This window comes from Panthera onca, chromosome F2 (assembly GCF_046562875.1).
Source record: "Panthera onca isolate mPanOnc1 chromosome F2, mPanOnc1 haplotype 2, whole genome shotgun sequence".
Lineage (NCBI taxonomy): Eukaryota > Metazoa > Chordata > Mammalia > Carnivora > Felidae > Panthera > Panthera onca.
The window spans coordinates 54,034,384-54,061,912 of record NC_138356.1 but is presented as its reverse complement, the minus strand read 5'-3'; the positions used below and the strand labels follow the sequence as shown (position 1 = coordinate 54,061,912).

General features: G+C 38.2%; 1 protein-coding gene and 1 long non-coding RNA gene across 7 annotated transcripts in view; one reads left to right on the top strand and one right to left on the bottom strand.

Moving 5' to 3' along the window:
• LOC144615135 (uncharacterized) overlaps positions 1-27,529 on the bottom strand; it is a 392,358-nt gene that overhangs the window by 213,424 nt on the left and 151,405 nt on the right. For all 6 annotated transcript variants that reach the window (XR_014136567.1, XR_014136568.1, XR_013553607.2 and 3 more), the window contains exon 8: positions 3,934-4,210. This is a non-coding gene — a long non-coding RNA (uncharacterized LOC144615135). The remainder of the gene's footprint in view (positions 1-3,933; positions 4,211-27,529) is intronic.
• TMEM74 (transmembrane protein 74) lies at positions 7-4,170 on the top strand. Its single transcript, XM_060611157.3, has 2 exons — positions 7-807; positions 2,863-4,170. Exon 2 carries the CDS (start codon positions 3,253-3,255, stop codon positions 4,168-4,170), a length of 918 nt encoding a protein of 305 aa, XP_060467140.1. The 5' UTR covers positions 7-807; positions 2,863-3,252.

The following is a 27,529-nucleotide window of genomic DNA, read 5'->3' as shown; positions in this document are numbered from 1 at the left end:
TTTTTGTAGGACTCTAAAAATTAATTGTGAATATTAAATAAGTTAATGTATCTGAAATAATCACAAGAGAACATGGCAGTAATAAGTGTTATTTATGTTAATTTCTGCTACTTTGGGTCATTACTATTCATAATTCAACAGATATCAGACACTTGGCTAGGCACAGAGGATGCATAGGCAAAAAGAACAATCCCTTACCCTCAATGGTCCTATTTCTCCTGATTTTGTGGGCAAGACAATGACTTTGGAAATACATTGCTGAATAAAATTTATTAGGTACCATTTATTGTCTTTGTAATCTTGGATGAAACAATTCCTCTGAGCCTCTTTCCTCATCTGTAGAACGAGGATTAATAAAATCTACTTCGAAGATCTGTTCTATTAAATAAGACAAAATATGCATACTGCCTGGCACAGGGTTGGAACTAAATATGCACTCCTTCCCCCATAATCCTACAGCCCTACCTGAGTTTAGGACACAGCGATTTCTTCCAAAGAGCCAATCAGGAGTCTGAAGGTATAGCGGGAATGTCTTCAGGAAGGGCAAAAGCCAGGAGTGAGAGAGAACGGGGTGGGGGTAGGGCGCGGATGGAGACCGCCTCCGGACTACAACTCCCAGGATGCTCAGCAAGAAGGAGTGCCCCGCCCCGCCCCTCCCAACCGGCACAGCAGGCGCTGCCCACCCCGTGGAGCCCAGCGGCGCGCTGAGGCTACAAGTGCCACGGCTGGTAATCGGAGGACTTTCCCGTGGAGCCGCGCAGGAACAGGCGCGCGGTGCTTCAACCGCACGTGGTGGTCAAAGCAGGGGTGAGTGACGGAGAGTGGCACCGGGAGGAGGCGCTGGGGCGAGGGAGAGACCCCCCCCCCCCCCCCCCCCGGGAGCCTGGCGGAGCAGCGGAGCGCGTCCCCACTCCCTGCCCTAGGTGCTTGCTTGCCTCGCCTCGGGGTATTTGGCGAACGCAGCCGGACTCTGGGCGCCCTGAGGTTCACCCGGAATGGATGGATTGATCTCGCAGGGATCACCGCTTCCCGGAGCTTGCTGCGCGCTCTTCTCGCACAGTGAGCGCTGGACGGATCCCGAGGTCGCTTCCCCAGATCAGCCTCGCCCGTATTAGTTAGTTCCAATGCAGATATTAATGTTTAGTTAATGGCAGACGGAGGAGGCAAAGTGCTGTCCCCTCGCTTTGAGGTGCAATTTCATTAACCGCGCTCTTAACCAGAGAGACGGAGAGGCAGGAGACGGAAGGAAAGAGCCTTTAGCTGGTCCCATGGGATTATCCTTTCTCTACTGAGGATGGAAGCCCCGGATTACGGAGCTGCAAAGGGAATCGACTGTGCAGCTAGTATATCTCCAATGGAACAAGCAGAGTCTATCTTTTCTTTAAAGAGAGAGGGAAGCAGGAGACGGGAATTAAGTGTAGATTTCATTCCCTCTGTTATAAATGGGAAGTGTCATGAGGGGCTCTGCCCATTTTAATCAAAAAAAAAAAAAAAAAAAAAAAAGCCCAATGTGATGAGTTAATCGTGCCAAAAGTTAATCAGAGGACCTCATGTCTGAGGGCACAGCGAGATGATTTTTCATTTCAGGAATTGATCAAATACATTGTCACCACTTCCTTCCTAGAGGGATCCAGCTGTAGAGATCCGTATCCACTTGCTAAAGGAAAGTTCTGGTTCACTTGAATGTTTTTTGCATTTGGTCGTTTTGTATTTTGTTTTGTTTTTCTGTTTTAGCTACAGAGAAACTTTGGTAGTAGGAGAGAAGTGGTTTTTTTAAAAACAAAACAAACTGTAACGTAGAGCAGCAAGGATGTGGATTCCCTCTCCCGAATTTTAAGTGAGTTGCCAGGTAGACCATTAGGTGAGCCTTAGTTGTGCATCTGTGTGGGTTACCAGGTGTTGGAGCTGTGGATTGTGAGAATAAACCCACAAACCATGGTTTAAATCAATTATTACTGGAAAGCAAAATAAAGAGGGCCTTTGCTTGAAACTGCTGTACTTGGTGACAGTGAAAAGTGAGTCTATCCTGCAAAGGATGGTAGAAGCAGAGAAAGATAGGCAGTTTTCCGCTCAACCCAAAGTTCTATCACAGAAAGGTCCCATGCTGTGGTGGGGGTAAGGGCATGTCATGGATACAAAGTGCCAAAGGTAATTTTGGAACTTTGGAAATAACTTCTCACCTGCTTACCTCACAAACTGTTGACTCTGTGGGTTTATAATTTGTCTTTTACTGTCAGTTTACTTCTAAATAAAAACTTTCAGGTGGTCAATTTGGCATGCATGTTTCTTAGCAAAGTAGGCAGAGGGAGATGAACTCAGACCCATTCAGACGCAGTGAGCAAGAGTAGCAGACCTGTACCCAGAGCAGGTAGGTGTGTTGGGGGGAAGGGTGTGGAGTGGGCTGGCCCCTCGTATTTGGCAGGGGTCACACAGTTAAGGCATGTTGTCTGCATACTTCTGGGTCCAGAACAAGCTGGTGTCATGTAGCCACAAGGGCTGAGAATGAAAGCACAACGAACAAGCAAGGGTCTTGAAAATACAGGGCTGGTTGACTAAGGTCATTGGATGTATGAGGTGTAAGTTTAAGAAAGGTGGCTGATTAAACCAGCCATCTTTTACCCACTTCAGCTACTCAATCAAAATGCTGAGCCCCACTTCCAATAAAGCCCAGCTGATGATGACATATTTGTTCGTCCATGGTGATGCTCTAAAGCTAATCTGTATTAGAATCTGTTCTGAACAAAGATAGTGTAAACGTAATTTAACTGAATTGTTGAGAAGTGTGTGCTTCCCCAGGTTCTCCAGAAAATCGCAGCTCTGCTAAAAAAGGTCCCTGCCTTTCTCATTTGTGTCTCTCTACAGGAAACTTGCCTTCTTATTTGAGGGATCCTGTCACAGTAATGTGTGAGTCCTTGGATAAATTTGGCTTGGTGACGGCAATGCTTTCTTCAGAGACACTGCTACTTCCTCTGTGCTCCTTTTCTACCCTGACCTAAGTTTCTCAGTGTTAATCCCGGTGATAAGTCAGAGGATTTGCCCTCTTCATACTTTCTTGTCACTAGGTATCCTCTCCTTTCTTTTACTCCTTTTAGAGGAACTGGGGCTGAGGTGTCTACAGTTGTGGCTGAAAAGGAGATGGGGACCTCAGGAGCGATACTCTTGGTAGTGCAGCCTTAGCTCTTGTTGGGTTCTTATCTGTGTTGCTGTTGGCAGAATTCTCAGAACCTGCTGGGGGATGTCTGACTAGCTCCGATGGAGCTCCACTCCCTTGCTAAGAAGAGCAGCCAGGCTTTCCTGTGCGATGCTGGGGACTGGCATTCAAGAGGCCCTCCTGATGGCCAGGCAGATGCAGCAGCCATCAAAGCTGCTCTCTGCTGCCAGAGACACTGTACGTCAACACCAAAAGCAGCTGAGATTGAAGGATCTAAACTTAGTCCTTCTCCAGCATCCCCCTCCTCCTCTTTGCAAGACAGAGTTATTCAGACAGACTCCTTGCCACCAGGACCTCTCAACTCAGGGAACAACCAAATAACAGCAGGGCGGAAAGTCTGCAACTGCTGCAGCCAGGAATTAGAAACTTCTTTTACCTGTGTGGATGAGAATGTCAACTTAGAGCAAAGGAACCGATGCTCCCCTTCAGCAAAAGGGAGCAATCACCTGGGAGACCTTGGCTGGGGAAATCCAAACGAGTGGTCCCATGAGGCTGCCGTATCCTTGATATCCGAAGATGAGGATGATGTAAGTTCGGAAGCCACATCTTCAGGGAGGTCAGTTGACTATGGTTTCATCAGTGCCATCTTGTTCTTGGTCACTGGCATCTTGCTGGTGATCATCTCTTACATTGTTCCACGGGAAGTGACTGTGGATCCCAACACCGTGGCGGCCCGGGAGATGGAACGCTTGGAGAAGGAGAGCGCAAGGTTGGGGGCTCACCTGGATCGCTGTGTGATTGCGGGACTCTGCCTGCTCACTCTTGGGGGGGTCGTTCTGTCCTGTTTGCTGATGATGTCTATGTGGAAGGGGGAGTTATATCGTCGCAACAGGTTTGCCTCTTCCAAAGAGTCTGCAAAACTCTACGGTTCTTTCAACTTCAGGATGAAAACCGGCACGAATGAAAACACCCTGGAACTGTCCTTGGTAGAAGAAGATGCTCTTGATGCACAGAGTTAATTCTGGTTGTGAACTTCTTGAGGGTCTGCGTTAGCATTTTCTGTGAAAACAAACCAACCAATCACTTTTCTTAAAATTAACAGTGCAGTTTATTTGCTTGTCAGGAAATGCTCATTTCACAAACCAACAGCCAGTGAGTGTTTTTGTTCTATGTGTATTTTTTATTTACAAGAAAAGCTGTGTTAAGATGCATTAAGAAACTACAACCAGCTACACCTGTCCTTGTAAAGAGCTGAGATTAATTAATCTATAATGGCCATCAGCTTCTGTTTCTATAGCAAAATATTTCTCAACGTTTTTTTAATTTTTTTTTTTATTTTTGGGACAGAGAGAGACAGAGCATGAACGGGGGAGGGGCAGAGAGAGAGGGAGACACAGAATGGGAAGCAGGCTCTAGGCTCTGAGCCATCAGCCCAGAGCCCGACGCGGAGCTCAAACTCACGGACCGTGAGATCGTGACCTGGCTGAAGTCGGACGCTTAACCGACTGCGCCACCCAGGCGCCCCTGTAGCAAAATATTTCTAACAACCAGCGTACAAATGATTTTTTTAACATGATGTGGGGTATTCTTTGGACATTAAGAAGTCCTGCACACAGTAGGATCAATTAGCAACTTATTTTGTGAAAAAGAACCTAAGCACTAATTACATAATGAGGCTTACATTTAATTCTCAAAGGTGCTTATCCATTCTCTTGCTAAATTTTTTCTTCCTCTAATTTGGCTGAGCATTAAAATATAGGGTTTTGAATTTGAATATTTTGAAGCTTGAGGATGTTGATTATTTTAAAAATGCAAGAATATATATGTTGTATTTATAATTATTCCTGTACTCAGAATTGGTAACTAAGTCATTAGAATACACTTTCTAGGAGAAGAAAAATATATAAATCATTATTAGACCAATCTGAATTTAACCCAGAATGTTAGTGCCAGATATGAGCTGGTGTTGCATGCCCATTTTCTAGGTAAAGTAAAATTAATTGCTTACGTAAATTTCATTTTCTGTTTGTGGTTTAGCTATCCCACAGGTTACCCGGGCTCTTGAAGTCTTTCCTGGTTCTCACACCAGAGAGGCAAAGCATTAGACATTTTTAATATATTTCCAGACATATAAACCTCTAGGCAGGTCAGAGTCATGATTAGCTCAGACACACCCAGGTGACATTTTGTTATTGTTTGGAGAAAATTTCCAATACAATTGCAGCTAGACTGTTAGAAACATTTAGAAATTGGTATCACTTACTCTTGGCGAAGCAACAAACCATTGCCCCAGGATGGAAGCAGTCCTTAAGCCCACAGCCAAAAAATTAAAAGATAAGAGTGACAAAGAGAGAGGAAACTGATTCAGTGGGAACTGCATCCTCACCAAAACTCGCCTCCTCCTAACATGGTCTAAGTGTCTCTCTCCGTTCCTCATCCAGGCCCTCGGAAACTGTGATGCCTTGCCTCATGATGTTTACACTTGCTCCATGAGAGGCACGATGAGCAAAGTGGTCACAACTTTGCAAAACACACACCCAGTGTCCACACTAACACACTGTCTCCGTACAGTTATGGTTCGGGAAGGGGTAGGAAATGGAGCCTCAAATAGCTTGCATTTTGCAATTAATCTTTGAGGTGTTTCCATCCTCCCACTGCAAGAGCTCTTTTAACTTCCATTAGTGCATTACCAGGATCTTACAAAGGGCTGGAACTTGGAATTTGGGGTGGGAGGGCAGAGATGGGTAAGTGAGAACATGATTTCTTTATTGATTCTAAAGCATAATTCTAATGCCTGAAGTTTTTGTTGTTACTGAGGACTGGAATATGTGGGTGACTTTGGCTGGCAGAGTGTGTGAGTCAGGATGTTTATGTGAATGAGCTCCTGTTGATGTCAGAGATTGATTTGATGAGTTAGGTACACTGTGTGTTACTCAGGGTTAAGATGAAAATCAAAAAGGTAGGATCAGAAGATAGTAAAAATAGAGAGGGCAGGCATGTGAAAGAATTATTAGGTAAAAATGAGAACTTGCGTGGACATCAGAGGAAGCTAGATGTAGCTGAATTACCTTATTCTATATAACAGGCTATTAACTGACTTGGAAATAATTGGAACATCATAAACGTGATTTTTGTTTTCTATTGCTGTTTCATCGTGCTTTTTGAAAAAAGTTTTTGTTTTATTGTGATTCTCATGTTACCGTTTATGTTGAAGCTGGCTTGCTGGAAGTATAAATTCAATATTTTGAAGGTTTATAAATTATCAGATTCTAACCTGCTTGGGCCCCACCATACATTAAGTTGAGGCAATAAGGTAATGATATCCTTGGATGAGTGAGTAGGTCTGGGCTGTGTGTCTTTTAAAAAAAATACATTAAAAAAATAATGCTTGTTCTTAAAAGCTAAGTGGGATCAGCTGTGTTTTGTTTTTATTTATTGGAGAAACATGATTAATTAGCCAAATTGCAGGCTAAACTGAATTAATGTGTAGCCTGATTTTCAGCTCATGAAGGAAGACAAGTTTGAGAATCAAGTGTTAGGAAGTTTTTCAATAATGTAAAACTGGATAAAGGAGAAGAAGCCAGAACTTTTCATTTGGAAACATTTAATGAATCTTCCAGTGCTACCAAATCACATACAGTTCTGATGTGATCTAAGGGATATATATATATATATATATATATATATATATATATCCTATTATATCTGTATATGTATCCCAATTAGTAAAAGATATGCATGAGGAAAGACGTAACAAGTCAGAATATATTTCTTCCTTCCCTTCCTTAAAATTTTAAAATTGAAGTATAGTAATCAATGCTTACTTATTTCAACACTATTTAAATCTGTCCATATATAGGACACATCTCTTTCAAGTCTCTACTTACATGATGGCAGACTATTATTCCAAAAAGAACCAATTCAGAAATCATCTGGACATCTATAGTGCTGTGTTGACACAGTTCAGATAACTGCCTTAATCAGCTTTCCTCCAGTATTCCCTTGTATAGCCCTAGTCGATCCTATCAGTGCCTGAATTCAAGATAAGGATTACTTGAATTTAAAGCCTTGGTAACACAAGCAACAAAAAGCCCTGGACTTTAGACACTATTGTTTCCAATCAGATACAGAGGCTTTTGGCTCTAAATATATTTATTTAGAAGGACTTTGGCAGATCAGGTGATTATGTTACACACATTGAACAGATGATAGCTATGGTGTTGGTCTTGGATCCTACATGGAGATTATGACCTTACATCTATCTTTTTAACATGGTGCTGGTCGTTGTGCATGAAACCTTTTATTGCTAGATCTGGAACAGCAAAGCTTTTTCAGAGGTCTGTGGTTTAGGTCTTAAACTTTTTATCAGGTGTTAAAAAACTAAACTAAGTCACTTTCCTAATCGTAAAGCAGTTCATTGTTCAGTAATGCGGTCCAAAGGGGTGAGTACCAGAAAGAAAGCTTTCTCTATTACTACTGGGATCTATATGCTAATGGGCAGTTTAATCCTTCTATCTATCTATCTATCTATCTATCTATCTATCTATCTATCTATATCTATTTATTAAATGTTTGTTTATTTTTGAGAGAGAGAGTGTGAGCAAGGGTGGGGCAGAGAGAGACAGGGACAGAGGATCCGAAGTGGGTTTTACTTTGACAGCCAGGCTCTGTGCTGATACCAGCAAGCCCAATGTGGGGCTCGAACTCATGAACCGTGAGATCATGATCTGAGCCAAAGTTGGACGTACAACCTACTGAGCCACCCAGGTGCCCCTGATCCTCCTAATGGCTTTAATAAAAGGCTCCTTATTGGGGCTTAGATACTTGCCTGATACTGGTATCACATGCTTTGATGGCTGCTTAAAATATCTTAGCTGAAAATACCTCCCTCTCATACTTACTTGTTTTAGGGACCCAATTGGACCAGTGCTGGCACATGTCCTTTGAGACATGCAAATTTAGACAAAGAGACTGCCCTACTAAATTCATTTGTGCCTTCCCTTTGTCCTCCAGAGTAAGGGTAGTGACTGAGTGAGCACTACGCCAGCTGAATGGCAGGAATTAGGGTCTGAACCCAAGCGGCTCTACTTTTTGTTGCTTCTTGTGACAGGCAAAAATTCTAGGCAAGAGCATTTAAACATTTCAGCCTTCATCTTTCATATGTGCAATGGCAGGCATATGCAAAACCTTACCTGGATTAGTCATCTAGAGTTAAGGAAAAAAAATATTCTATATATCTAGTAGGAGAAGGTTTTTCAATCTGAAGGTCAGATTCCATTGCAGCAATTACTGCCACCACAAAAATGTGGCCTGACCAAAGAGATTCACAACCTTCACCAATGGCTCACCTATTGAGGAAGATTTAATACCACCAGCTAGATTCCACTGTGACAAAGGAATAAGACAGATCCTTACAGTTCTCTGTAATGGGGTTTGACCTTTCCCAGAACTGGGCATAAAGAATGACTACAAGGAAAAGAATTATAATGAAGTCTCACTGGCTTTTCCCAGCATAAAAGGGTTCATAAGAAAGAGAATTAACATATCATTGTCTTTCAGCTATATCATTTTATGGTTCATAGTACTCTATAATATTCTCTCCTTCCAACTTTTATGGTCAGAAGCCTTGGGAAATAATTTGCCTGATTTGTGCACTGACACCGTAAAAAGGGGGATGTTCTTTTAAATATGTAAAAGTGATTTCAATAATCTGTGGCTTACATTTAAGAGCATACCTGGAGTTTATGTTTGTTAATGTGTAAGTTTATGTCCACTCAAGTCTATATATGTATTAGGAGAATGTTTTATAATTGTAGAACTGTAATACCCAAAGCTATTGTTAGAATAATTTTCTTATAGGAAACTTGGCATGCCTTAACGTTGACTTTAAGGATAACAGAAGTCTTTCACAGGTCATGAATTAAGGATTTAGAATCAACCTCAGAATGAAATGCCATAATTACATAGATCTCTTTTGGCTGGTCAGCATCTCACAGATGTTTGATTTATTTTCTTAACCGCTCAATTTCAGGCTCATGAGAGTGTGGCATATTTAGAAGTTATTTTACCATGAATTCTTGTTTTATTTCAAGGAAATATGGGAAGCAGACAGTACTTTCCTTTGCTCCAAGTTTTAGCAATTTTCCCGTGTTTTGGGAAGAGCCAGTCTTACTCTCCCACTGCCATCTTTATGGTTCCTACCCAGGCTCTGAACAAATGTTGTACAAGAATGCAACGATGGATTATTACTATATAGTATATTGGGAGTTTCTATTTTGTGGTTCTCATCATGCTTTTAATTTTATTTTTCTTGCCAAACAAGAAAAATAATTTGATGTTGATTATGTGTTTTAATATTCTAAAAGGGCAGTTATTAAGGTTATGGGCTTTTCCTTTGGGCATGTGATGCCTTATGTGTTAATTGCAAGTGTGTCATATCATTTTAAAATAAAACTGTTTATAAAGATGTTTCATTGTGTTTGTTAACTTTTATTGATTTGAATATGAATCTGTGATGCTGATTTGGTCTTTTAAGATTATATTTGAAATTATTTGTCCAAAAAAATTGCAAGTGATATTTACCCTGACTCCAATATGTCATTTTTCTTGCTACTATGTCATTGAACAATATAAACCATACTTTATTATTTTACTTTGTATGAAATAGTCAAAGCTATTTGGTTTTACTCAGTATTAAACTTAGAGTGTGAATTGCATGATGTGGGAAAAACACATGTATTGGTATTTATTGATATTTTAAAAAATACCTATCCAAATATCTAGAAAGCTTTTACATGAAAAAAAATCAAATTAACTTATGATCCTACTCTTAAATTTCTCTTAATCTACTGTTGATCTCCATTTTCATTTGAAGGATGAATAATAATTTATATTATTAAGTGAAATGTTATCCTTATTGTGTATTAGTATTGTCAAGGCTGAGACTTCTAAGGGGGCAGTTTAAAGTGAAGCTTCATAATTTACTCCACTTATTTAAAACAAAAATTGGATCAAGATTCTTATGTACTATAAAAGAAAAGAACTAGTTACATATATATACATATACACACACACATACACATATATAAATAAACATATATGTATAATGTAGTTTTATGTACTTTTTGCTAGAAGATTTTTTTTTTAACCACCTCTGATCATTTGGAATGAGCTACATAATGCTGCTACAATTCCACAATATCTTTTTTATATGACTCTTACAGGTCAGCAAGAAGTCTCTTAGAGACCCTATCTGATTTAGCCACCTTTCCAATGTTGCTGGTTGTCAGGCTGTAGGGAAGAAGAGAGTCTGAATGGTCTGGAACAGGCACTGGACCTCCTGGCAACTTGCCGGCTAGGACTAATTACATAGTCCCAGTCGGCCGGGAAATGCAGTTCCGTCATGCGCCCTGAAGTGGGGAGACCTAGGGCTGTTTGGCAAACACTAATAACCACCACAATCTCTAAGGTCTTTGTGTTGTTAAAGCATATTATGTATCAACATAAAAATTCCTGCATTCTCTGATGACTGCTTGATCCATTTATTTTTAATATTTTTATACTGAGGGCAAAAAAATCCCCCAGAAAAACAACAACAACAACAAACTATTCTAAAAACCCCCAGAAACATAAAATTCAGTAGTGCTTTTTAACGAGGGAAATGCTCCCAATTTACTTTAAGATTACCTATTATGATTTTGTTGTATTATTTTATCATAAAAATGAAGGGATTAAAATACCAATCCCAATTCTTTGAACTCCTGAGCAGGAGGAAGCACTTTCTTAATTCCTTACTATATGTTATGGAATTTATACCTTACTAGACTCTCACAACACTCCTGCAAGCTAAGAATTATTACCTTCATTTTAAAAATAAAAGACTGGACCTCAAGAATATTAGATAACTGGCCAAAGTTACACAACTAATAAGCAGTAGAGAAAAGATTGAAACCTAGGACAACTTCACTAGAGAGTCATTACTTATTCCAGGTTAGAAGGAATGTTACCCCTGCAACAACAACAAAAAAATTCTATACTAGCTATTTCATTTTGTAGTCATCATTTTATAAAGTCAAGTAATAGTCATGGGGTTTGAGAAATAAACTCTTTCTGTAAGGCAATCGTACCAATATTTTGTTTTAGAGAACATAGCCATTTCTCAAAATATAAAACCAAATTAAACCCATCAAAACTCGCAGTCATCCTACTCACTTCCCCCACCGAGGTTCAGATAAGCTTATACTGACACTTTCCTTAGAGCTGAAAAGAAAATGTAGTTATTCTTCCTATGTGCACAATAGTCTCAAAGGATTTATGTACTCTCCGGGAAGGAGCTCAAAGACGGAAGAAAGTCCCATCTGAGTGCTATGTGCCAGGCATTCAGCTTTCATGTAGTATCTTGCTTAGTCTTCATAACACATGGTATAATGAGAACTTCATAATCAGGGAAACAAATGACTTGAAGTTTGAATGCCTGCTCCTCTACTCTTATCAAGTCATCTGAGTTCTAGTTTCTTTTTTTTTTTTTAAGTTTATTTATTTATTTTGAGAGAGAGAGTGAGACAGAGTGTGCACACACACGGAGGGACAGAGAAAGGGAGAGAGAGAATCCTGAGCAGGCTCCACACTGTCAGTACAGAGCCAAATGGGGGGCTTGAACTGTTGAACTATGAGATCATGACCTGAGCTTTCGTCAAGAGTCAGACACTTAATCGATTGAGCCTCCAGGCGCCCCAAGACCTAGTTTCTTCATTTGTAAAATAGGGATAATAGTGTTTGCTTTGCAGGATGAAACTTAAAAATGATAAATGGGACAAAGGCTGAGAGGGAACCCTGGCGGGTATTCCATCTTTAGGTCCACCATTATCTTCAGTGGGCTGCTTTTTTTAAGTTTTTTTTTTTTTTTTTTTTTTTTAACGTTTATTTATTTTTGAGACAGGGAGAGACAGAGCATGAACAGGGGAGGGTCAGAGAGAGGGAGACAGAGAATCTGAAGCAGGCTCCAGGCTCTGAGCTGTCAGCACAGAGCCTGACGAGGGGCTAGAACTCACGGACCGCGAGATCATGGCCTGAGCTGAAGTCGGCCGCTTAACTGAGCCACCCAGGCGCCCCTTCAGTGGGCTGCTTTGTAATGGCACAACGTAGGTGTTTGGAAGTACATGGGAGCTGTGTTCATGTTGATTAAGTACTGGCTGACAAATAACTGAACTGGGCCATCATCATGATAAAAAATAATATTCTCCTTCACCTTCTCTCCCTCTTCCACCTCTTCCTCCTCTTTTCTCCTCCTTCCCTTCCTCCTCTTCCTTAGCCTCCTCCTCTCCTTCATCATTATCAATCATCTATGTGGAAACTATTCATTTGGAGGTCTCTTATTTCTACCATCATAGACATGCCTGAGAAAGAAAATTTTATTTCTCTTCATAAGACATAAAATCAATCTGAAAACTGTCCTCCTCAATTGTAAAGTATGATGTGCTAATATCTTGTACCATAAGCCTCCAGACCTTGAGTAGCCATAGCTCTGTTAGCTCCAATGTTACGTGGCAGAAAACTCTGTCTTTTGAATAGAAGAGTTTTGCCATAGAAAAGCCCAACAAAATCCTTTTATTTGGTTGAAAATTTTTTCTTGTTTTTAACATTTCTCAGTATTAAAACTTAAAAGATACTTTTCAGTGAGCAGTCTGGCAAAAGGCTGTTCTTCACTGCCGTTTGTCCAGACCAGAGAGTTTGTGTGCTTATATTGAATTTATCTTTGAATTTTATTTTACCTTGTCCATGTTCTGCCAAATTAGCAAATGTAACTACTCTGGAATACAGATGACCTTAAGAACAATTGCTAAAAATTGAACTTATTTTCCCTTGATACTTAAATGGCATAGTCAGCGATGCCCCCTGCTGCTGAGCAGATCCATAGCAGGGAAACTGGGTGCACCAGAGAAGGAAGAGAACAAAGCCAGCAAAGCTCAGGAAAATTCCCTGGTTGCAAACAGAAGTAAAGAGGGTTGGGAGAGACTGATACTAGTCCAAAACAGTAATAGATGAGGCTGAGAGAGTCTCTGAAACATAAAGGTTCATTAATGACATATCTGGATAAATCTTTGAGTCATCCCCCTTGGGAGTTTATATGCTGTGTGTAAGGAAAAGAGAGAGATCATGGCAGCTTTGTGTCAAGTTATTGTTAGAGAGCAGTGACCCAACCAGGGACTACAATTCCCCATTCACTCTTCACTTAGGTGGGGCCGCATGACTAATTTGCACCAATGGAATGTAAGCAAAGTGATGGGTGTCACTTCCTGACTGAAGTAGTTAAAGTTGCATACCTTTTACTTCCTTCCTCAATCAGAGTTGACTTTGGGCCTGGCAGAGAAAAAGGCTTTCAAGCCCAAATGGAGGAAGATATAGGTCTGTGCATGTGGGCTAATGAATAAATAAACTGACATTGAAGGAAGAGCCAAGCATTTCACTTCAAATTATAAGATGTTCACCATAATTTGGGGGAAAATCTTCAGTTCCAGGCTCTTTCTTTCCTTTGCAATTACAAATCTATCTAGTTCTCAGTCAAGACACTCATAGTTATCTATTCTAGTGATAGATTACCTTTACTATCATTTACTAGTGATAGATTACATTTGTATATTATCATTTACATTTACTAGTGATAGATTATATTTACTATAGTGATAGATTACATATATAGTGATTTATTACATTTACTAAATTGATGCCTAAAGAGGTTAATGATGAAAGCTAAAACTACTGAGTGTTTATAATGTACCAGGACCCAGTTGTCACATTTGCTCATTTAATCCCCACAACAATGCTGTGAGGTAGGTACTCTGATTACCATAATGTTATTCATGAACAAAGTTAGATTTACCACTGAATCTATTAGCTTGCCCAAAATATTAGCTCTGACACACAGTTCATAAGTGACAGAGTTGGGATTCAAACCCAGAGTTTGACTGGTTAATACCCTTGTTTAAGTTTAAAGCTAGTAAATGGTGGAGCTAAGACTTCCCACCTGGGTCTGACACAAAAATCCATGCTCTTTGTATCTATAATAGGCTGTCCTTTACTTCTGTAGTTCTTTTCACCTCAACTGCCTATCCTTCCTTCTGCCAAGGCCAACCTCACTGATGATTACTCACATCATCATTGATCTCTCCCTTCTTTAAATGACCATGGCACTTAGTATCTGTATTCTAAAATTCACTCAGTGTAGGCTGCCTTGTATTGATCACTAATTGTTTCATGCATTAGAGTTTTCTTTACAATTAAGCTTTAAATTCTGGAAGGGCAAGGACCCTCTCTTACCTCCGTAGTACCCAGATCAATACTAACTCGTACCAACCACTTGATTGCTCATGACTTGCAGAAATAGAAACATGATGAATTCTCTCATTATGCCAGAAACGAGTAGTCTGGCCCCAATACTAAAGTAGCCTCTTATCCTGGTTTCTAGGATAAGAGAAGAACCCAAAAAAGGAAAAATCCTTTAGAGGAGAGCCACGAAGTGGATTAAAGTTAGAAACCACGACACAAGGGAAAATGTAAAAGAACAATGGCTTCTACTTGCAGAGCCAAAGGCTAAGGCACGTCTCAGGAAAAATTCACTAGTTTTTAACAGCTGAAATGCAGAAACATTCACTTTCACCAGGAATGAAAACATTCAATTTAAAATATTAAAACTGATACAATTTTTATTGTATCAAATTGGGAACATTTTTTCCCCTTTTTAAAAAGCAATGCTTAATGTTGCCATGAAAGATATTATTTCATACATAGCTTCATAGGGGCATTGACTAATACATTTCTTTCTGAAACACAAATTAATAGTATGTACCTGGAATCTTCGAAATATTCTTTCCCCCAGTATCCCACTTCAAGAAAACTTAGAATAGAAATATTCAAGGAGATGGATAAAAGTTGATTTACAAAGATATTTACTGCTGCTTTAGCTACAAAGTGAAACACTGAAAACAATCTCATAGCTGGATAGAGGGATTGTTGAGATGAGGTAAGCTCATAAAAGGATTTCTGTAAAACCACTAAAGCTTTTCAAAGATTTTTAAGGATATGGAGAAGTGCTCATAATGTAACATTAAGTGAAGAAATTCATGATACAGGGCCTTTTCTCGAATACAGCATCATCCCAATTATGTGCTAGGTATGTAGTTTATACGTACACATGACAAGAAGGAACATTAAAATGTAAATAGCTATCTCTAGAGTAAGGTTGTTAGTAATTTGCTTCTTTTGTTGTATTTCCTGAATTTCTCTTTTTCTTTATAAATGTGCTTTTAGTTTTTAACAAGCATTTTTTTATAATACTTACTATATGCCAGTTTTCATTCAAGACATTTACAACTATGAACTCCTTTAATTTAATCTTCATATGGACCCTATAAGGTAGCTACCATTGTCACTTCAATGTTAATGATGATGAAAATGAGGCACATAAAGGTTTAAAACTTCTTCAAGGTCACACAGCTAGTAAGTTGTGGAAGTAGGGTTTGAGCCCATGCACTTAACTGTATTATGACAGTGAAAAAGTTTTGGAACCAGAAAATAAAATAAAATAATTTTATTGGAAAAAATAACAATTTATTTTTAGATCTTGACTTCCCTGGGCTAATATAAGAAGATAAGAAAGCAACATGTAGGGGTGCCTGGGTGGCTCATTCCATTAAGTGACCGACTCTTGATTTCAGCTCAGGTCATGATCTCACAGTTTGTGGGTTTAAGCCCCATGTAGGGTCCTGTGCTGACAGTGCAGAGCTTGCTTGGGATTCTCTTTCTCTCTTCATCTCTCTGCCCCTCTCCCACTCTCTATTTCTCTCTCTCTCTCCCTCTCTTTCAAAAAAAAAAAAGCATGATGCTTCCTGGGGGGGGGGGGGGAGGGGGAGAAAGCAACATGAAGGATTCAGTTATCCATCCTGATATCCAGGATTATTATGCCGGAACGACTTATAAGGCAAAATGTGAGAACCTCTCAATAGGGCCATGAAAATGGGATCGGTGATATCTTCTTGCTGAGAGCGGGAGGGTGTCTCTCAAGGTCCCCTGCCAGGCCTAGGATTCGGTGATTCATGAAGTAATGAAACAGGGTGACCCAGTTTGTTCCCTAATTACATTTATACTCTCATCCTTTAAAGGAGTCACAGAGACAAGACTGTCCTTCTTGTAAATATAATAATTTAATATTTTTGTCTACAACTTAGAATAATGAACATAATCTACACAATTTTGAAGGAGAGAGAGAGAGGCAATTATTCTCTTATCATTCTCAGACTTGAGTAAGTCGACTGACGAAAAATATAGTATAGAGAAGAACTTGTCAGCATATTGTCAGGTAAGTATAGGAATTACACCATATAAATAGCTACAATGAATAATTTATTTGGTAGCTAGATGGCATTATTTGTGCTGAACTGTATTCATCAGTTTTCCTTCCTCGTCTTATGAGGTTTTTGTGAGTTTAGGTTTTATGTCAGAACATACGTCAGAGGAAAAAGGGATATTATCTGTTCCACAATCAAAAAATATTCTGACTTGCCAAGAGGCCTATAATTATCTGAGAAGTTGGTTTTATTATTGTCAAGTTCTATCCAACTGCAGTAAGAAAATAGTTTAGTAGAAAAGTTATTTATTTTCTCACTATGCTAAATCATACTGGTTTTAAAAAAGGAATTTTTCCATTTTATAACAGTGGACCCATTTTGTAGCTTTTTACTCACAGGTTGAACTTCCCCCTCTGAGGGGGAGAGAGGGTGGAAAGTATTACTTTATTATATATAATAAATTATATATAATATAAATACTTTATATATATAATATATATATATATAATTACTTTATTATATATAATAAATAATGAGGAACTTGCAAGTTAGGCATACCCATCCAGGGAGAAAAGAGAAGGACAGAGGGAGAAAAGGGCAGAGGGAGAGGGCCCAAGAAAGTCATAGGCTTCAGAAGGAAAGTCTACTTGCTGACAAATTCCCCATTGCAAAGATGGCTTTAGGATCTTGAAGATCAGTGATATTACATATTTAATATGAAGCTATTCCCTGTTCCTAATTGTTCTGTACCTTCTCTTTTAATGTCTTCAAACCTTTCATACAAGTCAGCCATGTATAACAACCTCATATTTGTAGAACCATGGAGAATTCAAGGATGGGGCAGAGAAGGGAAGAGCAGGCCCCTTGGCATTAGAGGCAGGCTCCTTGGCTGTTCCAGAATTCCATGATCTTAGGGAAGCAAATGAAAGTTTGAACCAGACCTAACAGCAGCAGGTAGTTGCTGGCAGAAGAAAAGCAGGCTGTGGTATGTACTGACTCACCTATAATTTCTCCCAGAAATACTAGGAAAGTGATCCTTGAAAGGAGTTGTGATATGGGCAGGGGAAGGAAGCAGGGGTAGATGAAGGGTGAACGCTGCAAACAAGTGTGTTAAAGGAGTAAATAGTGGAAATTGGGGTAGAAGACAACTATTTGTCATGGTTATGTAATTGAACTATATTCTACAGATAATGGAAGAACTACTGATATTTTCTTTTAAAAATGGCATAATCAGAGGTCAGTTTTAGAAAGAAAACTCAGATGCTGGAGTAGAGGACAGGTGGGAAGCAACAGGAAGGGGCCAAGGAATAATGATGAACTAGAAAAGTAAAGAGACTGAGACAAGGGAATAACATAGGCATTTCAAAGATCAAAACAAATAAAGTTGATGATTAATGTGAACAGGGTGGAGAGAGTGAGAGAAACTGCTTAGGTAATTTAACAGTAATCAAGGTTTGAAAAGTACAGGAAGAAGTACTGGGTTTGGTGGAAAAGATATGTTGCCTCTGGAGTATGTGGGGCACATCCAAGTGAAGATGGCTAATGGCCGCTGGAAATATGGGTCTGGAGTAGTGGAATGAGGTTGAGCTTATTTATGATATGAAGCTATGTTGACCCAAAATGGAAGCCAGGGTCTTTCAAATATTTAATGGTCAGTGAACTTATTTTCATGAAAAACTTTACAAATATAAGAATGTGGAAGTATATTATTAGATTTCAATTAATCATCTGTAGGTAAAAGAATAATGCCACTTGAAATCAAAATGTCCCTGTAAAATCTAGGATGTATGGTAACTGTAATTGTACTTCATCTATTTCAGAGAAGATCGATGCAATTAATGATCCTAAACCAAAATTAACAGTAAAAGATTAAGTCAAAATCAATCAGAAGGAAGAAAAGAGAATATAAACTAGATACGTGATATTAGTCAATAACCCACAATAAGTTTGTTAACCTTGATGTTTCTATTAAACAAAATAAAAAGAGAGTGAAGAATTTTGGATCATTATTATGAAGTACTTGATAAAAAGAAAGTCTAGGTATTAATTTATAAAAAGAAACACCCCCTGGCACAAAATTCTGAGAGGAATATATCATGTAGATCTTTACATAAAGAACAATGAGTAATACAATGGAAAATAGTTTTGCCAAAGCTACAGAAATGTTCTTCAAATGGATGCTTCCAATATATTAATATAATCATTATGTTAATTACTATATTATGCATACCATTATATATGTATTATTATAATGTATTCTATTAATATGTGATTATATAATATATAATATATAGTAATTATTATATAAATATAATTAATATATCATATAATTATATTATATCTAATATATTAAAAGCTAAAGATATATTATTATCAGAAAACTAAGGTAATACAGCCCAGCTTGCTTTCTGATGAATTAAGGGCATGGAGCCCAAATTCTCTTGGGATCGGATAGTTAACATTCTTCTCTGACTGACTTTCAAATACTGGATTTTTCTAGCAAAGCTTCTAACAATACTGCTCAGGCTCTGGTCTTTTGTTCTTGAATTCTCTGATGAGTGCCCACATTGTTGAGATTCTATTTGTCTATGAAAGTAAATCTCAAATGCTTCAGGTATCAGACCTATAGGGGAAGAGTTGAAATTCTATTGTGAATATTTCAGAGGGTCCTTTTTATGATGGTGCATATGGAAGTTCTTAGCCTGTCTCCATGAATGGGAGCCCTCAGAGACCTTGCAAAAGTCCCTCTAACTTGGAAAATCATTTTGAATTTATTCAATCAGTTAAATAATTTTCATACCATAAAGGGTTGAGAATATAATTTTAGTTTGAAAACTTTGAAATTTATGTTAATAATATATTACCTTGGTCAAAAAATAAGCTCTTCATTGCCTATATAGAGAACATTCTGATGAGTCTAACAAGATCTAAATGAAATAGCCCAGTAAACAATAAAATGATAACAACAAGAACAACAGCAAAGTAATCCTTAATTACTGCTTTCACTGGGCATCTTCAAATATTATCTCTTAAAATTCTGCTGGATCAGAATACAAAAATACTGACTCAAAGGGATATATGCACCCCAATGTTTATGGCAGCATTATTTACAGTAGCCACATTATGGAAACAGCCCAAGTGTCCATTCGTCTGATGAATGGATAAAGAAGATTTATATATATACATATATATAAATGTATATATATATACACGTATATATATATAATGTATATACATTATACATATATGTATACATTACATATATATAATGTAATATTATTCAGTCACAAAAAGGAATGAAATCTTGCCATTTGCAATGACATGGATGGAACTAGACAGTATAATGCTAAGAGAAATAAGTCAATATGAGAAAAACAAATACCATATGATTTCACTCATATGTGGAATTTCAGAAACAAAACAAATGAGCAAAGGGAAAAAAGAGAGAGAGGCAAACCAAGAAACAGACTCTTAACTACAGAGAACAAACTGATGGTTACCAGAGGGGAGTGGGTGGAGGAGGTGGGTGAAATAGGTGATGGGGATTAAGGAGTGCACTTGTGATGAGCACTGGGTGATGTATGAATTGTTAAATCACTATATTGTACACCTGAAACTAATATTACACTGTATGTTAACTAACCGAAATTTAATAAAAATTTTAAAAAATAAAAATAAATAAAATTCTGCTCGGTAAGGTCATTTAGTATTGCCTACTTAAATATTAGGGAATGCCAATACATGCAAATACTTTCACTGTTAATTGGATTATGTTAATTTACTAAAAATTATCTACCAATGTGCTTGTTCCTTTTCCTAATGTTCTGATATAGAAACTGCCCCGTAGTGTTAAGGTTAACAGGAAATTTAAAGCTTGTTTTTCAGAGACCTGTTTCTCCCTAATTAGCTATTGTTTCTTTTCAGACCCCACTAACACATCCACCAGCTGTCTCTGCAGAGGCCTGGGCTGACACAGATGGAAGGTCACTGATAAGGTTATAGCCTGGAACAAGAAAAGTCCTGCATTCCTTCGCAAGACGATGAGTCCAAGACCACATCCAGTTTATACTGGCTCTCAGAGTACGGGCATAGCCCCTCTCTTTGTCCTACTGACTTCCAGACATCAGGGGCTGAGTTTTGCCTCATTTTAATGTTAAGATTCCACCCCAAAGGAAACATGGAATGTGTGTCACATATATGTTTGCTCAATGCACATGCTCCATCTTTCCTCATGAATAGTCATGTTTCCCCACGCTTTTCATCAATATGTATGTCAATCCCTATGATTATAAAAACTTGTTCTAATCTCAGTTGGGTGAGACAGATGTGACCCTGCCTGCTGTCCCCTTGTTTGGCTGCCTCTCAAATAAACCCTTTCCTTGCTGCATACTTGGTATCTCAGTGATTGGCATTGCTGAGCACTGGGCATACGAACCGGGGTTCAGTTACAATATGGAAGAGACAGGTTGGTTCTTACAAACTCTTGCAAAATAAACTCCGTAGTGAAAAAGCCTCCCCCAAAGAAAATTTGGTAAGAATGTTAGGAGAGCTTTAGACTTTAGAAAAGGATACCCTATTCCTTTTCTTGTACGTCAAATGTCAGAACTTAGGGCAGAAATATAGAGGGTTGGTATATTGGGGTGCCTGGGTGGTTCAGTCGGTTGAAGGTCTGACTTTGGCTCAGGTCATGATCTCACGCTCCGTGAATTTGAGCCCTGCGTTGGGCTCTGTGCTGACAGCTCAGAGCCTGGAGCCTGCTTCAGATTCTGTGTCTCCCCCTCTCTCTGCCCCTCCCCTGCGCATGCTCTGTCTCTCTCTGTCTCAAAAATAAATAAAGAAATAAAAAAAAAATAAAGAAATATAGAGGGTCAGTATATTTAAAAGCTCTACCTCTAGGAATGATGAAGTATTCAATAAATTGTGGGCTTTTCTTAGTGATAAAGATATCATTTACAGGAATAAATGAGTTTGATAAAGTATTTTCGGTATTGATACAAGACAAAGTGTTTTCTATGAAGAAACGGCTTATGAGGAAACAATATTTTCCCATTCATGTTTTCTATGAAAGATATTTCACAGTAGAACCACAGTAGACGCACTGCTAATCATGGTATCCAAGTCCTGTTTGAGATGGATGGTAGATGAGTTCTAGTGATGCTCAGAAGGCTGTCCAATTGAAGCACAGAATCATGACGGCATTTTATACCTGTATTGATAGAATGCTTCCAGTTAGGTTTTAACCCAAAACTGGACAAAGTTTCTAAGAAATATGTTCTGACATATACCATATCAGGTTAAAAGCTTAATTTCAATGAGAAATGAAATTGTTTTGGCTGGCCCTCCTACAAGTTTATCAAACTTTTTAATGGGAAACTAGCTAAGAAAAAATCCCATAACAAGAGATATGGAGAAATTGACTTTGTAAAGTCAGGTCCATTCTTTCCCTCTTATTATCTCTGTTCCCTCTGCTAGATTTTTAGATTTCATGCCTGAGTCCGCTAAAAAATAAATGAATAAGTAATTTCAAACTGCTAAAACCTTAACTAGTTTGTGTTATCTAGGGGTCATTGTTCATACCACTTCTTAAAGCCCTGGCTAATAAAGGCCCTTGAGAAGACTGATTTAAAATTGTAGTGCCACCGGTAGCTAGAGAAAAGAGCACCTTAAGTAAGGCAGATTTGTCAGATCTGAATCTCTGTTCTCAGGATTAGCCACCCTCTCTGATCTCCGGTTCAAACCTGGTACTGAATAGTCAAAATCAACATTAGAGTAGGAAAAGTAAACAGATACTATACTATCTTCTACTTTTACACCTAATCCTGACCACAGGCAAATCAAGCACCAGAGGATATGTTGAAGTTGGAATAGAAATCACTTGGAAATGGTGATCACATTGACTTGATATGGCGACAAGTGAATAGGAAGAGGGTAAAAGGCACAAAATATTGGAGCCCTAAAAATATAGCAGGTGGATGAAGAGTGATAAACTCAGCTTGGCTGAGTTCTTAAGGATTTTCTTTAGCCGGAGAACATAAGGGAGTGAGTTCATCTCTGCCCAAACTGGGACTGATCTTACAGGTACCTAGGAGGGTGCAGAATGTCCTTAAAGGTCAGCTACAAGCATTTTTAGCAGCCAGTAATTTGGAAACAGATCAAAGCAGAGTGACATGAGCTGGAAGAAGAGGCACTACTCCTCCGTGGCGGTTCAAGCTCATACTCCCTCTGTCGCCACTCAGAAATGACGTCCACCAGCTAAGCCTGAAGAGCAAGCACCCCATAGAGAAATGTTCTCACTTTGAATGGCATCAGCAGGATGAGGCAGCCACATGACCTTTTGTCTTAAACTAACTTTATCATGCATTTAGAAGGGATAAGGAATTTTCTTCATCTTAAACTCAAAGCAGTCCCTACTTCAGAATAGAAAAAAATGTACATAGCATCTAGGAATTCGCTTTTTTATTCAACCTCCATTCTCTCGCTCATTCTACTGCTCACTGCAGTAGGTTTGCCATGATGTTGTCACCCAGACTTAACTTGCCGTTTACACATCTTCTTGTTTATCTTGGTTGTGTTTGAGTGCAAGAGAGAAATGGAATATCCCATAAAATGCTATCAACTTTTCCCTATTAGTGTGGAAATGGCAGTTTCTAAAGGCTCACTTTTCAGAGGTAATACAAAAAGAAAAAGGAAAAAAAATTAGGTAAAAAAATCACGTCTTACCAATTATTTTCCCCTTAAGCACCTTTTCGATAACTCTTGCACTTCCTTTTCCTAAATATTGTCATGTTAAACTGTGTTCATGAAAGAATATTTAATCAGAAACCTGTCACGTTACCACGTGGAAGAATTATTAATTCTGGGATTATGCAAATAATCGGTAGACCTCTACCTGCCTGTAGGATAACTCCAGAGAAAAAGCTAATTTCCCAATTCAAGAATGCCAATTCAAGAATTCAAGAATTGAGATACAGATTTCATTAACTGAAATAAAGATATTAATCAGAGAATTAGATCTTTTACCAAAGAAGTGCCTTGCATATCTGTTTTGAGTGAAAAGTGTTGAGTGAAACACCTAAGTGTTGACATTCTTACCCAAGTTACAAATGGATACTTTCTGGTGACCTTCCTGGTCATCCCCAAGTAATCTCAACCACAGATGCCAAATTCAAATGCTAATGGTCTGTTGTTCCTTTTATATTATTTATAAAATCTCCAGAAACAGTGAATATTGGAATTTAGTTTATTTAAACATTCTAATACTATGCAAACCATCTCATGCCTAGATTCGTGTTTATATAGCTAAATTCCAGGGAAGGAATTTTAGTACTTTAGAAGTACAGTTAACATTTTTCAGAATTATCTAAAGTGCAGCTCTTCGCCTTTAACTGCTTGGGGTTTGTTTTTGTTGTGGCTGACTCATAACACCTACTTTATCTGGGATGATTTGAGTCATAACATATGGGAGCATTACAATGGGGATAAGGGTTGGTTTCTTAGATTTATCAATGGCAGGAGAGGAAGGGTTTAATTAGGGTTGAGCCAGATGCATGGGGTAGTTTCATTTCATGAGAAATAGGTGAAGAATTAGGTAAAGTTAAGAAGATACCTGAAAGACTATGGCAAGACAAAATAAAATAATTTGAAGGAAATTTATTCTTATGGACTCTTTTATTCATTAAATAATTTTTAACTCATTGACCACTATATTCTAGAAATTTTGCTAGGCAATGATATAGAAGTAAGAGAACTAAACCAGAAGTTATTTATCCTCAATGAGTTTTAACTTCTTGGAGGAGACATGTATGAATCAAATAATCCCATATGAAACAGTTACAACTGATAATAAGTAAAATAAAGGAAAAGGACAGGGAAATGAGGAGTCTATATTAAGCCCTGAGCTTGCATATTACTCAATTTGCTTTGAAAGGTTTTCAGCCTGTTCATGAAAATCAGCTATTCCTCCTTAGGAAAATGTACTAAAAAATTCAGGATATTTTCCTTTATGTTGGAGGAAATTCAGCATGATGCAGCTTGGAACCTCCAGGGTGTATTATGTAATTTTAATCTTTGAATCTCTGAAATTTTAGTCAGGTGTGTTTGGAGAGATGCTGGGAGACAATAGTCTCTGCCGGTTTTATTTGTGTGCAAAGAAGCTTTTCTTCCTGAAGCACAGCTGCTCCTTCCTCAAACCCTATGAGGTAATACCCATCCTATCAACTTTCATCCCAGGTGTTAATAGCAAAAAGAATGAAACACTGGCAAATCATTTTCAAACATTGCTGGATCGAATTCTGACCCGTTCAGAAGTGTAGGGGGGATGCGTTTGGTAGAGAAGGATTCTTTTTTGGCCTTTCTTCCAAAAAGCTGTACAGAAAGGCATCAAGCCCTCTGGCTAGGTCTATTTTGTGTTATGATTTGATGGAAATAGTGGTTGACTTGTGTTTTTGAAAGTGACAACTGGTTATATATAGTTTTAGAATGAACCCTTGAAATATAGTTCATAAAGGAATTACCTAATTTTTGGAAGATTTGGTCGATGTTATGAATATCCTCATATAAGGACTGACTAGAGAAAAAACTCAGTTAAACTACCTGGAATAGCTTTAGGGATGCATATAATTTGCATGGACAGGAAAATAGGAAAAGGGGAACATTCTTTTGTCCATGGCTTCTGTGAACAAAGGGTTCTGTTGGATGTTGAGACTATCAGTTTCCAGGTCCAGGTGATTTTCCTGAAGAATATGAGGGTCAGTTTAGAAGCTGTTAAAATATCCTCCAATAAGATGGAAAAGGCATCTTTATTTTTGGCATGGCCTAGCTGTAGAACTGTTCCAATGGCTCTCATTTATTAGCATGAGATATACATTTTTCATAGTTCATTGTTTTTTAAAAAACGATTTATTTTTATTTGCTTTTTAAATTTCAATTTTAATTCCAGTTAGTTAAACCTTAATATAATTACAGGTTATATTAGTTTTGGGTGTACAATATAGTGATTCAACACTTCCACACATCGCTTGGTGCTCATTGTGATGGGTGTACTCCTTAATCCCCATCCCCTATTTCATCCCCCCACCCACTTCCCCTCTTGTAACCATCAGTTTCTTCCCTATAGTTAAGAGTCTCTTTCTCTCTCTCTCTCTCTTTTCCTTTTCCTCATTTGTTTTGTTTCTGAAATTCCACATGAGTGAAATAATGTAGTATTTGTCTTTCTCTATTTTTCCTAGCATTATACTCTCCAGCTCCATCCATGTCATTGCAAATGGCCAAATTTCATTCTTTTTTATGGCTGAGTAATATTCCATTGTATATCTTAGAGTACAATTTCTTTTTCCCTTCATCTATTGATGGACACTTGGGCTGCTTCCATATCTTGGCTACTGTAAATAATGGGGTGCATGTATCCCTTTAAATCACTGTTTTCATATTCTTTGGGTAAATACCCAGTAGTGTTATTACTAGATCATAAGGTAGTTCTATTTTTAACTTTTTGAGGACCCTCCATATTGTTTTCCAGAGTGGCTGCACCAGTTTGCATTCCCACCAACAGTGCAAGAGGGTTTCTTTATCTCCACATTCTTGCCAACCTCTGTTTTTTCTTATTTTGCTGATTTTAGGTATCCTGACAAATGTGAGGTGATATCTCATTGTAGTTTTGGTTTACATTTCCCTGAAAGTAAGTGATGTTGAGTATCTTTTCATGTGTCTATTGGTCATCTGTATTTCTTCTTTGGCTAAATGTCTGTTCATGTCTTCTGCCCATTTTTAAAATGGATTATTTGGTGTTTGGATGTTGAGCTTTGTAAATCATTATTTTTTTAACTTACTTATTTTGAGAAAGAGAGGCAGAGAGAGTGGGAGAGAGAAAATCCCAAACAGGCTCCACGCTGTCAGTGAAGAGCCCGAGGTGGGGCTGTATCTCACAAACCATGAGATCATGACCTGAACCCAAATCAAGAGTCAGATGCTTAACCAACTGGGCCACTCAGGCATGCCTATAAGTTCTTTATATATTTTGGATACTGACCATTTATTGGATTTTTCATTTGCAAATATCTTCTACCACTCTGTAGGTTGCCTTTTAGTTTTGTTGATTGTTTCCTTCACTGTACAGAAACTTTTTATTTTGATATAGTCCCAATAGTTTATTTTTGCTTTTGTTTCCCTTGCCTCATGGGACCTATCTAGAAAAAAGAAGCTATGGCTGATGTCAAAGAAGTTACTGCCTATATTCTCTTCTGGGATTTTTATGGCTTCAGGCCTCATATTTAAGTCTTTAATCCATTTTGAATTCATTTTCATGTATGGTGTCAGAAAGTGGTCCAGTTTCTTTCTTTTACATGTTCCTGTCCAATTTTCTCAATACCATTTGAAGAGATGATCTTTTTCCCACTGGATATTCTTTCCTGCTTTGTCAAATATTAATTGACCATATAATTGTCAGTTTAATCCTGGATTTTCTATTCTGTTCTATTTGATCTATGTGTCCATTTTTGTGCCAGTACCATACTGTTTTAATGACTACAACTTTGTAATATAACTTAAAGTCTGGAATTGTGATGCCTCCAGCTTTGCTTTGCTTTTTCAAGGTTGCTATGGCTATTCCAGGTCTTTTGTGGTTCCATACAAATTTTAGGATTATCTGTTCTAGTTCTGTGAAAAGTGCTATTGGTATGTTGATAGGGATTGCATTAAATGCAGATTTCTTAGAGTAGTATAGACATTTTAACAATATTTGTTCTTTCAACCCATAAGCATGGAATGTTTCTCCATATCTTTGTGTCTTCTTCAATTTCTTTCATCAGTGTTTTACAGTTTTCAGAGTACAGGTCTTTCACTTCTTTGGTTAGGTTTATTCCTAGGTATCTTATTATTTGGTGCGATTGTAAATGAGATTGTTTTCTTAATTTCTCTTTGTGCTTCTTCATTATTGGTGTATAGAAATGCAACAGATTTCTGTACATGGATCTTTTATACTGCAACTTTACTGAATTCATTTATCAATTCTAGCAGTTGTTTGGTGGAGTCCTTTGGG